We start from the raw sequence: 18,284 nt of genomic DNA, 5'->3' as shown, positions 1-18,284 counted from the left end.
TGTGGACTGTGAAAGGATGAAAGATAGTGTGAGAGAAGCAAGGGGTTTTCCGTAGACTTGTTAGACATAGACAGACATAACTCAACCACTCAACACATGGAATATTCAGATATGGCATTCCTGAGATTCTTACAAGCGGTACTAACACTCAGATTGCACATAGTGTACAGTCCTAGAGATTCTCTCATTACATCGACTATTACCATCTACATAGTTGAGGCTGTACCAGATATACAGACAGTAGAAGAGAAAACACACACGTGCGTGTGCGAAAACACACACACACACACACTTACCCATTGATGTGATGTGACCTTGAGTGGGGTTGGAGGGGGGCAGGGGGGTAAAGGTATCCCTGTATTTCCAGCTGAATCAGTAATGAGCATTTCATTACCTTGGCCAATATCCCTTAGAGAGGACTGGCTGCACACAAAAAGACCTGAGGCAGAGACTATACTGATTGTACACAATTGGACTAGACTGGCAGACACTACAGAGCTGCTTCTCTCTCAGCCTTTCAGTACAGTATCTTTCCCTCTCTATCTGAAACAGTATATCTCTCTAGTGATCACACGACTCTGTCTCGCCAGGAAAACTACCTTGGAGGAGTTTGGGAGGCAATTTAAGATGGAAAAAGATTATGCTAAAGTGTACATTTGTGTGATAGCACATTAACTTGTTTGAGTGCTCATGTATACTGTAGATGGCATAGGCTAAGTATGGGTTGCTGCTGGGAAAGTAGTCTGTGGCTGAGAGGCACAGTAGTGCTTTTCTTGGTAATGATGATGATGATGATCCACAGACAGACAGAGAAACTCAGGGAACAGGAAATCCATATTAGCCCACGGCCCTGGATAAACCTTGCAATTTAACTGTAACTGACACACATTCCTCTTCACAGTCCAGGTGTAAACACACACACAGACACACACACACACACACAATGCTGATGTAAAAACGATGTGGCAGAATTAAATAATGTAATGTTTTGTAGAGGTACATGCAAATACAAAAAAAAGAGTTGGCATGTTCATCACTGTCACTGTGTTAAACGTAGAGGCAGACAGTACATTACCCATCTTCCCTGACTGTCCTGTCAGTAGGGTTATAAATATTGTTAGCAACAATGTGATGGAGCTTTGGCACAGAGGCCGACCTCTAGTACATCAATCCATATCAATTACATCCTCTATCACACCTTTACTTCAACACCTATAACCAGACAAACATATATCAAAACAAGGCTGTGAGGTGAGGTGTGTATATCCTCCCTCCGCACTAGGTGAACACAGAAAGGTTTTGACCTTAAAATGAGCCAATTTCCCTTCCCATGTCTGCCTGTGCTTAGGTTTAATTGGCTGTATAACAATGGACATTCATTCACACAGCCCAGCAATGAAATAGAGCCACACAGACAGACAAAGGAAAATTGGAGCCACATAGCCTACAACCACACTCATCCATACATACTGTATGGACCCAAACGTACATTGCATGGTCAGGATCAACCTGTTTTGCTCTCCATCTTTCGCTCACCCCACATCTGACACATGCACATACACACACGCACACACACTGGCAGTGCAGGGAAGGGTTGTGTTACACTGAGCTGCAGATTTCACCCTCAGCAACTATTTATCAGGCTCCGGAGCTGAACAATCGCATAGAGTTACAGATTGAGTATGGAATCAGAGGAAGGAGCCAGACTCATATAGGCCTTGTTATTCTAGCCTCTAACCACAGCATCTCTTTATCAAACAAATTGTATTCATTTCTCTCCTGATGATTCACCTTCATCAAGGTAAAACACTGGCCACTGGCTTAATTTATACAATCCTCACTAGCTGTTGTATAAACACCTTCAGTGCTCTATTCACCATACCATAATGGGAAAACTGAACTACTACAGTATACAATTATCAGAAGAGGCTGGTGGGAGGAGCTTTAGGAGGACGGGCTCATTGTTACGACTGGAATATAATGAATGGAACGGAGTTAAACATGCTGTTTCCGCCTCCCGGGAGGCACAGCAGTCTAAGGCACTGCAGCGCTTGAGACGTCACTACAGACCCGGGTTCGATCCCAGGCTGTCACAGCTGGCCATGACCGGGAGACCCATGAGGCGGCACTCCATTGGCCCAGCGTCATCCGGGTTAGGGGAGGGTTTGGCCGGGCGGGATTTCCTTGTCCCATCGCGCCCTAGCAACTCCTTGTAGCATGCCGGGTGCCTGCAAGCTGACTTCGGTCGCCACATTGGTGTGGCTGGCTTCCGGGTTAAGCGAACAGTGTGTCAAGAAGCAGTGCGGCTTGGCAGTGTCGTATTTTGGAGACCGCATGGCTCTCGACCTTCACCTCTCCCGAGTCCGTAGGGGAGTTGCAGCGATGGGACAAGACTAACTACCAATTGGATATCATGAAATTGGGGAGAAAAAGAGGTAAAAGTAAAAAAATATACTGTATGTTTGATACTGTTCCATGGTTTACAATGAGCACGTCCTACTATAGCGCCTTCCACCAGCCTCCTCTGATTAAGATCATTCCCAATTAAGAAAAGCCATATTCACCCACTCTTACATCTCTAAAAACTTCAACATGAATCTCATCTAAAGTCCTTACCACCAACCCATCTTCCACTCATATATTGCACAAACAATTTGTACATCAATTGATACAAATCCTTTTGAAATGTCTGTGTCAGTATATCTTAAATATGGTTTGGATCATATGCATCTATCCAGTGTGTGGGCAGAAGGATCCATTCTAGATGAGTAGTAACAGTGAGAGAGCACAGTGAATCTCTCATTCTTTAATGAGGGTTATTTCCCACCCCTGGGGTGCCATAGACGATGCATTACTGACACTGCACTCAATTAGACACTACACCTAGCACATTCAACCCATTGACAAGCTGTTTACCACCACACACACACACCCCATTACTTTTAATTACAATCTCATGAACTTATTACTATCCAAAGACTTGTGAAAAAACATCATATTGTCAGTCATCTGTCAGAAAGAGATACTGTATATGGTATATTGCCATACTGTAGCATAATTACTACGGTACAAGTCATATTGTAATCTGTCACTTGTACATGACATGTGGAACATTTTCACGATCAATTTCAAATAACTGCAAACTGTTTCTGTTGGAACAAGGTTGGGGGTTTAGGCCGCATTTCACACCAGGCATGAATGTTAAAGCCTCACCCAGGGATGAAGGAAAGCTCCCAGCTCATCTACTGTAGCCTACGTCCTATGTATGTCAGGAGCCCAATGTCATAGTTACTGAGAGATAAACGTATACCTGGCGGTGCCAGAGGAAGGCCCTAAAAATGATCGAAGACCCCATTGCCACCCAAGTCATAGATTGTTCTCTCTGCTACCGCACGGCAAGTGGTACCAATGCACCAAGTCTGGAACAAACAGGACCCTGAACATCTTCTACCCCCCAAGCTATAAGACTGTTAAATAGGTAGTTAAATAGTTCACCAATAGCTACCCGGAATATCTGCATTGACCCTTCTTGCGCTAACTGTTCACTGCTGTTACTATTAATCCTGTTGCTTAGTCACTTTACCCCAACCTATATGTACACATCTACCTCAATTACCTCGTACCCCTGCACATCGACTCAGTGCTGGTACCCACAAGTTATCATTACTCATTGTGGATTTATTTTTCTATTTATTATTTTTTAAATATACAATGTTTTCCACTATTTCCCTTTTTGTTCTCGGCATTGTTGGGAACAACCCATAGGTAAATATTTCACTGTTAGTCTACACCTGTTGTTTACGAATCATGTGACAAATAAACTTTTGATTTGATTTGTAATGAGATCGTGTAGTCATGGCATAGGGATCAATCTAATACGAGGAAATACCCTGTTCTGTCACCGTGGAAATAGTTGTTCTGTCACCGTGCCACATAAATAATGATCAGCCCATAAGGAATAGAGGGAGACAATAACTGGTTTAAGGAAGGACTGATTGAATTATACAACAAGCTTGTTCACAATACATACATATCATTAAATCCAATCACAGTGAAGCTTCAGGGGCACTTAGATCACAGTATCAATCATATTATAAGTACTCTCATAAACACTGAAATCCAATGCAGATTTCACTGGAAGACAACAGAACCAGAGCTGCAGCCACTGTCCGGCCAGTACATTTACGCTGTGTTAAAACAGGACTAAAGGAGCCAGAGGAACACTGGTGTTGGCAGTGACAAACAGACCCAGCCCCACTGACCCTGAATGTGAACAGTGAGCACACAGCACTGGGCCAGGGGTCTGCTATGTTCTACTCTGCCTAGCTCAGCTGCTCTCCATCTGTCCCCTGGGGCCAACTGGCCGACACCGCCACGGATATTATCAGCTAAGCACTTTAATTTCCCCTGGCCTTCCCCTTTATCCATGGGCTCTGCCTGGAAGACCAGAGGGAGCACAAAATGGCTGCTGCTGCACTCCGTAGCAGATGTATGCATGGCAACACACAGAGAAAGGGAAACTGGCTTTCTAAACCAGAACACACCCTTCAGTTGGACATGGAATACTGTTACTGTTTATTCTAAACTACAATTGATCGATTGATCTGCTTTGCCAAATGTGCAGACAGTGCGCTGCTCACCAGAAAAATAATTGTGCACAAGGGGCGTTGTTACTGGGAACCTCAGCTCTATGTACTGTATTTATGAGGAAGGGGTTCAAATATGTCAACGACCATGCTTTGCGAACAAGGTAAGGCTTATGTCTGACTGCTCTGATGTGTTTAGTCAAGCAGAGTTCCTATGTTCCTCCTCCCATTGTAATAACCACGGTTACAGTATGTGTATTTTATACCATGCATATTAAATCCTCATCCTTTCTGTGAATGGTGGCAAATAACGGCCAATCAAAACGGGGATACACATCAGCATCTTTTGCGTGGCGAAGAACCTCATTTGTCAGGAATTTTACATTTGCCTGGGCGTTTTTATTTTTTATGGCTGCCACATTAACGCAACCGACCAGCCTCAGCCTCACATCACCGTGGGAGACTAATAGGCCATGCAATGAGTTCATTTCCTCAGCTGCCTTCATAAGCAGACATTTCCATCTCAATTTAAACTTTGAGAGAGGGAGTTGCATGAAAGGGATCCGAGACAACAACATTAGAAACACACGCACATTAAATATGAAAGACCAGACAGAAAGCACTCGTCTAGAGTGTGGTATCCTGACCTTGCATTATTCTATCAAGGAGAGAGAGTGACAGAGTAGAGGATAGACTAAGGTAATGTCAAATATATCTACATATCTTTAAAGACTCAAATAAACATTTTGCCTGATAATCAATAGGACATCAATCATTTCTCAATCAATCAAAACTCTAAATAAATTACAAATGTACACATCAATATTTTACCATTAAGTTTAAAAGAACTGTTCAATCCCTAGATGAAAAACAAAAAAAGTATATGTTCCTACAACTCCCCTCATAGTGAGGTCTTGTTCCTCACAGTGTCACTGAGGTAAGCGATGTCCCTCTGTAAGTGAAAGATGTTTTCTAAAACATAGCTAGTGAAGACATTGGGTCAGATATTGTAGGTTAAGAGAGTTGTGACTGTTTAAGAATGGTTGACTATTTGCTTCCGTTTGTGTTCTCTTTGTTGTGTTGTCCTTGAACGAGACCCTGGAGACCACGGACCACCTTGTATCCATAGCAACAGAGATTGTCCCCGGAAAAACCCAGATCATTCCTCTCCCGGAGCGGTGCATTTTGGGAATTCTGGAGGGGAGGATATGTTCCATTTCTCTGGGATGGTCATAATCATAGAAGGTGGATAAATTAATATGTCCCATTCAGCCTGTTTACCATTGAAAAAAAAGAGTAAGTTCCGGTCTGCTTAACAGAGGCACCAAAGCATTAGCAGCTGGGTCTGGTCTGCTTAGTTCATTGACTGTATATGAACCAAAAATAATTAGGGAGTGGGAAGTTTCGCTTCCTCTTCCGTCTCTGGTCCTAATTACATTAGCATTATTGACATTGCAAAGGGCGGACCCGTCTCAGCAAAGGAACTCTTGTTTATTTGAGATGAGAAAATCAATTTAGAATCTTAAAAGATTCCAGAAGAAAAAGAGAAAGATTTGATCCCAGCCTCAGAGTGAAAACCTCATCCAAACAGACCAGGGGCTGGCTATCCATCTTGACTCCAATCATTTTCTAAAGAAAACATTCCTTTGATATTGAGAAACACATTATTAAAGCAAATTATCCATCACTGATCAAAGAGGTCAGTGACTCAGAGATTAACAGTGGCCAAAGCCCCACAGAATAATGGCCTCGCCTGCCCTTCTGCCCACAACTACACTAGCATTAAGCCAACAGCAGAGTGGAACCACATTGTCATCAAACAACAGCCAAACACCACTGCAGATTCACCACGACCAAGCAATAACTCATCATAACACAACTATCATGACATCATGGGAGGACCAGGCCAATCTGACCAGGGTATCGTAGGATTAGGAGAAAACTTAATCTAGCTCAGGAAACAAAGATAGATACACTGTAGTGAGAAAGAGAGAGGAGAGAGAGAGAGAAATAAAAGAGAAAGATCTGTGATTCAATATTATCTAACATCCTGACACAGTGGAGCGGAGCTTTTCTGAATATCTCTCTTTGGGGATCATGGAAAGTAACTCTGACATAGGCATAGTGCACTATGGAAGCTTTACTGTGAAATAATCAACATATCCCCTTTTCCATTCTGTTACTGAGTTATGCTTCACGTATACATACAATCATACATACAATACATACCTATGCTGGGGTAGAATTAGCTCAAAACAGGATGGATGCAAACCTCAGTCGAAACCTCTCCTCTCAGTCTAGCGTTTGTATCCCCCACACCACCATATTGGACTACCAGTCTAGTCCTACCTGTACATCTACCGTATTAACCTGTTCTCTCTGTCCAACTATTAGTCTCTACTCTAGCTGACCTGTATAGCCTCCCATCCTCAGCCACCCCCAGTGTTATCTCACAGTGCCTCTCCCCTGTTCAGCTTCCATGTGATCCCACAGCACAATCTGCTTCCCTCAGCAGACAGAGAGATGGCGAGAGAGAGAGGAGAGAGGAGAGAGAGAGGAGGGGAGAAAGGAGAGGCAAATGGGTAAATCCTCCTCAGCTCTCTCAGGATGCCCCTTCTGGCTCCATTTTGTGTGTGTGTGTATGTGTGTGTGTGTGTGTGTGTGTGTGTGTGTGTGTGTGTGTGTGTGTGTGTGTGTGTGTGTGTGTGTGTGTGTGTGTGTGTGTGTGTGTGTGTGTGTGTGTGGGGGGGGCGTGAAATGAGAGCACAGAGAGGATGGCCTACATTAAGCTTCTGTATGTGAACTTTAGGAGTGCTGACAGTATGGGGAAGAATGGACCCATTCTATCAATGCAAAACTCCATAGAGTCACAGTCTCACACGCGTACAGAAGTACACACACCTTTACATGCTCACACACACATTCAGAGTGTGACAACAATTTATGAGAATCGGTCAACAGCATGTACCAGCTGTATCCAAATCTAACCTTTGGCTTTGATGGAGTGCAGAAGAGTAAAGTAGTGAAACAAGGCTCTTGCTTTCCAGCAGTCACACTTCACTGAGCTACAACTCATTATGAAATTCAGCTTCTAGGGACTTAGCTATGGGAAATGATCAGTGCTCGCTGTGTGTTGTACGAGTTACATTAAGCCACAAACCATACTCATGAATACTCATGAATACTCATGTAATTCCTATTTAACTGTCATCGTCACAGCTAATCTCATTTAAAGGTGCAACCTCTACCCTGCTTGTTCACTGCTTTCCCTATTGAAGGGATTTGTAACCACTTGTAGAGATAGCCATGTCCACTCATCATTACTCCTACTAGGTGTGTAGCATGCTGCAAACTCCCTTATCCTTCAAATGACTTTGAACAGATTTGGTCTTCACCAGAAGGTAACAGTCACTATAATAGAAGATTATACTTCATATAGCAATATTCTAGCTTCTCTCTCCCATCTTTCCTGCGCTGTCGCTCTCCTTGCACTTTAAATGCGCCCTGGTTGAGCTGGGTTGTGGAGGACTTGAGAAAAAGCTTTTACCGCCCTCTTCTGAAGAGCTCAGGCAGACTGCTGGAGCACAGCAATTACTAGCAGACAGACAAGTGTCATTTACCTGCTCCACAGATCTTAGAGCCACTGACTAAACCAGGGATCAGTGCTTATCTCTCCTCTCTCACCTCTCGCTCTCCCCTTGTTCTCTTGCGCGCTCTTTCTAATGATCTGAATAGAAGAGACTGGATGAACAAGCAATCTGCAATCAGCTTCAAACCTTTTCACCTTTTGACAACTCTATTCTGGTGAAGTTGCTTTCACAAAGCCAGCTCTTACAAAGAGAAAGTGAGTGTGTTTATGAGTCTGTGAACACAATAATTCATCCTTTGTATTGCAGTAGTGCTGGTATACAGCCATGAACCAGTTCTACCACAAAGCATAGAATAACAATTCAACTTGAAGTAATTGAACAAAAAAATGACGTCCACAAATCAAATCAATCAGTATCCTACACTGAGGATAAACCCACACAAGACACTGGTACTTTTTTTATTGATGTGTTATTTCACTGACAGCTGTTGACAGCCTGTTCTGCTTCCCATTTGCATATAGCAGAAGATAACATCTTAGGGGAAAGTATAGATATGGATTAATCTGAGAGAGGAAAAGGCAGCAAACGCAACCACAACATACTGTATTGTAGTAGACTTGAGACACTGACAGGTTTAAATATTAGTCTGACACAAGCAGCAGTCTCATCTACAAGGAGTCTTGTTGGCTAAGGTAGGAGAGAGTATGGGGAGAGAGAGGAGGATCAATAGGCAGTTGAGGAAAAGGAGGGGTGAGGGAATAAAAATGAATTGAAGAGGGGGGTTCTGACTCACCGGTAAAGTCTTCCTCTCCAGATCCCTGACATCCGTCCTCATCGTCACACTCTCCGCTGGCCTCTCCTCTTGTCCCACTGCCCGTCTCCACCGACGCCCCCCATTCTGTCGCCCAGCCCATCTGACCCTGCATCTCCTGCAACACACACACACAAACATAAGTCAGAGGTCAATTGGGGTAATCCTGTCTGAAAATAAGCCACATCAAATTCTGTACTGTTCCACTGTTCAAATCAAAACATGATTTAAATGGACAGACGAATGCTAGAGCACACAATACATAGTGGTCTGCTTACAAATCAAATCAAATGTTATTTGTCACATGCGCCGAATACAACAGGTGACAGTTAATATGGACATAACACATGTGCATATACATCAGTAATAAAATTGCCCCTCCCCCCAAAAATGATGTGAAATCAAAAACGGCAATTATACAATTTCAGCAAACTGGTAGACAATAGACAGAGCTATGATTTTAGCTTAGATGTTCTTCCCTTTCCAGCATTATTACATCTGACTGCAAGCAATGTTGATGAGCCAGTCTTCTGCAACAGAACACTGTGCTTGTCTGCATAATGTGATCTTACGAACAATGCATTTGACACAAATTAATAAAGTATGAAAAATACACTTGTCCTCTGAATGGGAAGATTCGCTTTTGCAGACAACACAGATCAACGTTACGAAAACAAAATGAGGGGTTTCGTGTTGAACAAAATGTGACGATAAACAACTAGAGCTAGCGTGCACTGTTCCAAATGTTGGTTCATCTGACAAGTGGGTAACATTTTACTTGACACCCAGTGTCATAACATGTCATAACCCTGTCATAACCGATATATTTACACCTGTTGTGACATATTGCATTATTTTATGGCTGGTTATGACACCTACATTAGTGTCAAAATCCACATTTATTCAAATGAGTTTTCCCTGTCAAGAAGTCTCCTTTCATTTAAAAGTTTGTTTCTTAAATCCTTTACAGTCATTTTTTTCATCATATTTTAAATAACTTGTAGAAAACACACTTTATGACACTGCCAAGAAGCATTCTTGTAACGCCCTGGCCATAGAGAGGTTTTTTTTTGTTCTTTATTTTGGTTAGGCCAGGGTGTTACATTGGGTGGGCGTTCTATGTTCCTTTCTCTATGTTTTTGTATTTCTTTGTTTTGGGCCGTGTGTGGCTCCCAATCAGGCACAGCTGAAGCTCGTTGTTGCTGATTGGGAGTCACACATAAGGAGCATGTTTTTCCTTTGGGTTTTGTGGGTAATTGTTTCTGTTGAGTGTTTTGCACCTGACAGGACTGTTTGCTGTCAGTTTTCTTGTTTTTGTGTAGTGTTCTCTTTTGTTGTAATTAAAATCATGATGAACACTAACTCCGCTGCGCCTTGGTCTACTCTCTCTCCCAACAGCCCTTACAATTCTGACCATCCTGTGTCACTTTACTTGGACTAAGGAAATACAATTTATGACACTGTCAAGAAGCATTATGACCATCATAATCATATCAGTCAGATAGGCCTATCATGTACCTATCTCAGCAATGTTTTGGGTTAGGGTGAAAACACAATGATTATCGGATCTTCCATACCAACATGCAAGAATGTATTGGTTGAAGAAGCATCAATAGTACTATACTGAACAAAAATATAAAACGCAACATGTAAAGTTTTGGTCCCATGTTTCATCTCATAAATGTTCCATATGCACAAAAAGCTTGTTTCTCTCAAATTTTGGGCACAAATTTGTTTACATCCCTGTTAGTGAGCATTTCTCCTTTGCCAAGATAATCCATCCACCTGATAGGTGTGGCATAGCAAGAAACAGCATGATCATTACACAGGTTCACCTTGTGCTGGGGACAATAAAAGGCACTTTAAAATGTGCATTGTTGTCACACAACGCCACAGATGTCTCATGTTTTGAGTGAGCGTGCAATTGGCATGCTGACTGCAAGAATGTTCACCAGAGCTGTTGCCAGGGAATGTAATGTTTATTTCTCTACCATAAGCTGCCTTATGGTAGGGAAATAGTTTCAGAGAATTTGGCAGTACGTCCAACCAGCCTCACATGTAACCAAGCCAGCCCAGGACCTCCACAACAGGCTTCTTCACCTGCGGGATTGTCTGAGGGGGGTGGGAGTACTGAGGAGTATTTCTGTCTGTGGGGAAAAACTCATTCTAATTTGTTGAGCCTGGCTCCCCAGTGGGTGCACCCCTGCCAAGTCATGTGAAATCCATAGATTAGGACCTAATGAATTTATTTTAAATGACTGATTTCCTTTTATGAACTGTAACTCAGTAAAATCTTTGAAATTGTTGCGTTTATATTTTTGTTCAGTATATATTCTATAGGAAAAAGGGCTCACTATTGATGTTGTTGCCCTTGGGGCTGTTACTATAGCAGAAGAGCAGATGATGTTTCTGCCATTGAGGCTGTTACTATAGCAGAAGAGCAGATGATTTTGTTGCCCTTGGGGCTGTTACTATAGCAGAAGAGCAGATGATTTTGTTGCCCTTGGGGCTGTTACTATAGCAGAAGAGCAGATGATGTTGTTGCCCTTGGGGCTGTTACTATAGCAGAAGAGCAGATGATTTTGCTGCCCTTTAGGGCTGTTACTATAGCAGAAGAGCAGATGATTTTGCTGCCCTTGGGGAGACAGCACAACACTTTTTTGCACTGCCCAAATGTCACCAACAGACTAGGGACTCCAATCTGATATGCATTAAAACTAAAAACGAATGCTGTTGGTTCAATAGAAATAATAGTTTGGAATCACATACTGCACAGTAGGCTGATTTCATAAGAGTGCTTTGCATTTCCCATTTCCCATGGTCTACAGTCCACTAACTCAGGGTTTCTCAAACTCGGTCCTGGGGCCCCTCCTGGGTGCACGTTTTTTTTTCTTTCTAGCACTACACAGCTGATTCAAATAATCAAAGCTTGATGATGCGGTGTAGTTATTTGTTAAAAATCGTGCACCCAGGGGTGGCCCCAGGACAGAGTTTGGGAAACCCTGCAATAACTCAAGGTCCAATCTTACTGATTGATAATTACATCACACATAAGTTAAGTGATTAGGGGCCAATTCATGTATCTCAAAGTATTCAAGTAGATGTAAAATATTTGTCCTTCATTGTGTACCAAATTAAACCCTGGTCCTCCCTGCCCCCTCGTCTGCACATTAACCTTGCGTAACATAATTACATTTCCACAAATGAAAAGTCTAATTTAATAGCCTTATTCATGAGTTCACGGAGAAAAGTAATTGGCTGCAGTTAACGGTGTGTGGAGAGATAGCTAGTTTGCGGATCATAAGGGCAAGAAGTGAAGGAGTTGAAAAAAAGAAAATTAAAATGTCCCCGGCTGTGACGTTGGCCTAATCAACTCAGAGGGCTCTCCTATTATCAATGGCATTAAACCAATTAAATGTTGTGTAAGAGAGGAACCATGGCAACGTAGCTGCGACTGATTGGCCTCTACCTATGTGGCTACATGAATTTTTTCACTGACTGTCATGTTCCAGGTGATTGTCTTTTTTTAACAGTACATTTAATTGCATTGCTCTGTTAGGAACCACACAGAAAATCTCAAATGTGAGCATATTGTACTTTCTTATAGAGTCCTTGAAAAGGTCTGGGAAACACAAAAGACTTGGATTAAAAGCAAGATGGAAAAAAAACACTGGATCTCCTCAGGCAGTCTGAACATCTATTCAACAAGCCACACAGTAACCCAGAGACAATGAAAAACATATATACCAGCATGGCAACAGCTCAGATACCACTGTTCATATACTAGGCCACATCAGATACTTGATTCGTTCTATACTATTGTCCCACCATATGACACCTCTCCCACTGACTGACAAACACTTGTGTAATTGCAATGATATAGGCCTTCAAATTCTTAATCCAATCACACCTAGCTTTACCTATTTATTCTTCACTTTTCTATTACATGTATATTTCTCTTTGTCCCTTAATTTGTGCTCTCTTTTTCTGTAGTTTAATGTTTTCTTTCTCCAAATCTTCCTCTCTCCAGTTCCTCCTCTTCTGGTTGTATTCTTATGTTACATGTTTTATTTATTTTTTATTTTACCCCTTTTTCTCCCCAATTGGTAGTTAGTCTTGTCCCATCGCTGCAACTCCCGTACGGACTCGGGAGAGTCGAGAGTCCTCCGAAACACGACCCAACCAAGCCGCACTGCTTCTTGACACAATGCCCGCTTAGCCCGGTAGCCAGCCACACCAATGTGTCGGAGGAAACACCGTACACCTGGCGACCATGTCAGCGTGCATGCGCCCAGCCCGCCACAGGAGTCACTAGAGCGCGATGGGACAAGGACATCCCTGTCGGCCAGACCCTCTGTCATAAAGTTCGTTGTATGAAGAGGAGAAATCATCGGACCAATATGCAGCGGTTAAATTGCTCATCTTTTTATTTATTAAAGAAAGGAAAAAATACTCATACAAAACAAACGACGAAAAACAGTCCTGTAAGGTGCTCAGACTATACACGGAAACAATCACCCACAAACACAAGAGAAAACTAACCCACTTAAATATGGCCTCCAATTAGAGGAAACTACAACCAGCTGCTTCTAATTGGAGGTCGTTCTAAAACCCCAACATAGAAATAGAAAAACTAGAAAACCACATAGAAATAGAAAACATAGAACATCAACCAAAAACCCCGAAACACACTAAACAAACACCCCCTGCCACGCCCTGACCAAACTACAATAACAAACAACCACTTTTACTGGTCGTGACAGTACCCCCCAAAGGTGCAGACCCCGGATGCACCGAAACACAAAAACCCCACAAAAATTAACCCCAAACTTAAAGGGAGGGAAGGGAGGGTGGCTACCGTCACCGACGGCTCCCGTGCTACACCCCCCCCTCCCCAATCCTCCAACTACAGAGGTGGCTCAGGCTCCGGCTTTAGTCCCCATCCTAAAATGCCCACCCCCCTTGAAGGCTCATGGCTGTAGACCACTGCTGAAGGCTCTGGGCTAAGGTGCGTCGCTGGAGACCTCGGGCTGAGGCGCGTCGCTGGAGACCTCGGGCTGAGGCGCGTCGCTGGAGACCTCGGGCTGAGGCGCGTCGCTGGAGACCTCGGGCTGAGGCGCGTCGCTGGAGGGCTCCGGACTGTGGGCCGTCTCTGGAGGGCTCCGGACTGTGGGCCGTCTCTGCCGGCTCCGGACTGTGGGCCGTCTCTGCCGGCTCCGGACTGTGGGCCGTCTCTGCCGGCTCTGGACTGTGGGCCGTCTCTGCCGGCTCCGGACTGTGGACCGTCTCTGTCGGCTCCGGACTGTAGGACGTCGCCGGAAGCACTGGACGGGGAACAGTCGCCAGAAGCTCTAGACGGGCACTGTCGCCGGAAGCTCTAGACGTGGCACTGTCGCCGGAAGCTCTGGACGGGGCACTGTCGCCGGAAGCTCTGGACGGGGCACTGTCGCTGGAAGCTCTGGACGGGGAACTGTCGCCGGAAGCTCTGGATGGGGAACTGTCGCCGGAAGCTCTGGACGGGGAACTGTCGTCGGAAGCTCTGGACGGGGAACTGTCGCCGGAAGCTCTGGACGGGGACTACGCACTGAAGGCCTGATGCGTGGGGCTGGCTTTGGAGGCGCCAGACTAGTGACACGCACCACAGGGCTAGTGCGAGGAGCAGGAACAGGACGTACTGGACTGGGCAGGCGCACTAAAGGCCTGGTGTGTGGGGATGGGCGAGACCGTGCACACTTCCGCATAGCGCGGTGCTGTCAAACGCCAAACGCTCCCCATAATAAGCACGAGGAGTTGGTTCAGGCCTATTGCCTGACTTACTCCAACTCCCCGTGTGCCCCCCCAAAAAATTTTTGGGGGCTGCCTCCTCACCTCCTGAAATGGAGGATATAATGCCTCGTACCTCTGACGCTCAGCCTTTGCTGCCTCCAGCTCCTCCTTTGGGCGCCGGTACTCCCCAACCTGGTGCCATGGTCCTTTTCCATCCATTATTTCTTCCCACTCTAAATAGCTCCTCTGTTGCTCCTTCCTCCGCTGCTTGGTCCTCTTATGGTGGGTGGTTCTGTCATAAAGTTTGTCGTCTGAAGAGGAGAAATCATCGGACAAATATGCAGCGGTTAAATTGCTCATCTTCTTATTTATTAAAGAAAGGAAAAAATACTCATACAAAACAAACGACGAAAAACAGTCCTGTAAGGTGCTCAGGCTATACACGGAAACAACCACCCACAAACACAAGAGAAAACTAACCCACTTAATTATGGCCTCCAATTAGAGGCAACAACAACCAGCTGCCTCTAATTGGAGGTCGTTCCAAAAACTAGAAAAAACACATAGAAATAGAAAACATAGAACATCAACCAAAAACCCCGAAACACACTAAACAAACACCCCCTGACCAAACTACAATAACAAACAACCCCTTTTACTGGTCAGGACGTGACACCCTCCCCTAACCCGGACGACGCTGGGCCAATTGTGCACCTCCCCATGGGTCTCCTGGTCGCGGCCTTCTGTAACAGAGCCTGGACTTGAACCAGGATCTCTAGTGGCACAGCTAGCACTGTGATGCAGTGCCTTAGACCACTGTGCTAATTGGGGGGCCCACATTGTATTATAATGTTTCATGTTTAATTGCATGACAGCATCCCAATCCCACTCTCCTTGCCCTTAATTGCCCTCGTTGTGTGTGTGTGTGTGTGTGTGTGTGTGTGTGTGTGTGTGTGTGTGTGTGTGTGTGTGTGTGTGTGTGTGTGTGTGTGTGTGTGTGTGTGTACTATCCTCGTAGGTACCAGAAACCCCTGAAAGTGTGTGTGAGAGAGTGAGAGAGCCTGCATGTGTGATCATACACATATGTGTGTGTGTGTCAGGAGAACATTAAGCCTTTACAGTGCCATGAATTGACTTCCTGTGTCTGTGATTGCTTCTTAATGAGCTTTTTTGCAGGATTGATGCTATTCATAAAAAACAGTGTTAGCTCATTGAAACCTCTGTTAGTCTTTTCATGAAGAATGACAGAACAAGCTCTCTTTACAACCATCCTAGAGGGACTGAACAAACCTAGCAGTGGGAGAGTTTCTTATACCTTAATGTACTTGTGTGAGCGTGTGTGGTGGCCGGTTCTCCTATGGTGCTAGTCAAGGCTCATGGGTATTGAAGTAACATTTAAAACAGGCAAAACATGACATATTGGATAAATTATCATAGAGGAAAAAAGTATTGAGCCTCAACCTCATTTTGCTGAGGATGCTTTTCCATGATGCTAATTCCACATGATTAAATGACCGAACAACTGGGATAAACAGACAAGAACAGATTACAACTACATCATTTTTTCTGCTCTGTTTTGCTAAGCTCTCTCTCATCCTTTCTCTCTCTCTCTCTCTCTCTCTCCTCTCTCTCTCTCTCTCTCTCTCTCTACATGTTGTCATCTCAGGATCTTACACTGTACTGTGATAGACACATTGCTAGGCCAATATAATATTTTAAGACCGATGTTGCAATGTTGTGAAAAGCTATAGTGTATTTCCTGTAATAGTCAAAACTTTCTGGATCAGACTGGGTTGAAAGGAAACCAAAGCAATGTCAGCCAGATCGGGCCTCAGCCTCAACCTCACCAGAGCAGCTATCACAGCAAATAAAGCCAGGCTTTCTGAAATCCAGTGAGGATTTTCTATTATTTCACAGTGGAGGAAATTTGAAATAAACTCCAAAAATAAAGATTAATGCCTTCCTCAGGAAATCAAATGAAATCATTATTTGGGGCTGAAGATTCCTCCCTTTCAAATGACCATTGGTACAAAATCACACACTGGGATAAGTCTAACAACCTAAATCTTATCTCTTACATGTGAGATGTTCGTTATAGAGGTGAGCAAGGTCCCAGTCAGGGTTAGAAAAACAAGCACACTGACAATATGGCTGTGAACGTTGTGAACATTCTCTCTCCCCTTAGGTAGAGTGGCCATAAAACACATGTAATCTTGTAAATCCCTGTTCTTTCTCACATTGAGCTCTTAGCCACCCCAAAGTGCTTACATTGACTCCTCAGGTTTCTACTCCCCTCCCCACCTCTCTGATAGACTTTCCCAGCCTCTGGCTGCTTTGAACCGACAGGCTGCTCTGTTCGGGCCAGGCCCACAGAAACTAACTCAGCCACGTCTGCTTTTAATGGAGTAATAAGAGACAGAAGTGAAATGGCTCCCAGAGGGCCAGATGATCTGTGTGCCTCTCCTCTCTCCTCGATCCCCTACCAGAAACAGCTGGAACAATGGCTTGGCCACCAATAATCCCATTTTTAACAGCCGATATGATCGCTTATTGCATTGGGCTGGGGTGATAACAGGGGAAATCCTCACTCTCACACCAAGCATGGAAAACAGTCTGATCTGATGGCTTTACAGGGCATACTCTGCTTCAAACTGGCTCCAGATAACATATATAAACAATGGTCTCAACCAGAAAATTGTAATTATGACTGAATAAAGTTGGCTAAAGATTAAAATATGAATCTGTATAGCACTGACCCATTTTAGATGAAGATAGCTTATTTTGGGCACACACTGTTAGGACACTTCTAGCAAAGCAAGACAACACCAGAACTCTGTGTGAAAGACCAGACAACAGCTAAAGAGAGAAACTGAAAAACTGATAGAGTAGACAGAGAAATATAGTAGCAGAGAGTGAGAGTGACAGAGAGAGACAGTGGGTGGAGTGTGGGGGTGAGACCACCACAGCACAACAGGACTCAGCGGGCCTAGTAGCCTTTCAGCTCCACAAAGGTCGGAACAGAGCTCCTAGCAGCCCAGCCAGGCAGGGAGGGACTGTTCCCTCAGCGTCTCTGACTCTGCAGTCTGCACAAAGCCTCTCAGGAGAGTCTGGGGGGAAAATTAGCTTTGGCTTCTCGTTGAAGGAACGTTCAGGTTAAACAACATTTACATGACAAAAGTCTGACTTCAATGCGTCTCCTCTGAATCTGCTGACCTGTTGAATTGCACCATTCCTGAGGTTGAAGACCTCAAAAAAGACGCACTCTTAGTCTGTAAGTGTGTCTACCGGGTATGTGCGGAATGAGGCAGTAGATTGAAGGACCCACCTCCAGTTCTAAGCAAACACCTGGCATCTTATCTTGGCCTAAAGTGCCAGTAGCTAGCTAAAACATCATTATTTGAGCTCTTAGACTTGGAGGTGTAGGGAGTGACAGAAGGCGATGGCCTGAAAACGAATTATGAAACCGACATACTGCAACTCCTAGGCAATGTCTGTCCTCCCATTGCCGGGGGCCAGATTTCCCCAGCTGTG

At 44.2% G+C, this 18,284-nt stretch overlaps 1 protein-coding gene across 1 annotated transcript in view; it reads right to left on the bottom strand.

The window, feature by feature from the left end:
- Positions 1 to 18,284, bottom strand: part of gpc5b (glypican 5b) — a 74,979-nt gene that overhangs the window by 7,039 nt on the left and 49,656 nt on the right. The window contains exon 8 of the mRNA XM_014216570.3: positions 8,970 to 9,105. Coding sequence (XP_014072045.1) covers positions 8,970 to 9,105 — 136 coding nt within the window. The remainder of the gene's footprint in view (positions 1 to 8,969; positions 9,106 to 18,284) is intronic.

The sequence above is a fragment of the Salmo salar genome, chromosome 10 (assembly GCF_965601325.2).
Source record: "Salmo salar chromosome 10, fSalSal1, whole genome shotgun sequence".
In the NCBI taxonomy this organism is placed as follows: domain Eukaryota; kingdom Metazoa; phylum Chordata; class Actinopteri; order Salmoniformes; family Salmonidae; genus Salmo; species Salmo salar.
This window is presented reverse-complemented; position numbering and strand designations above follow the sequence as displayed.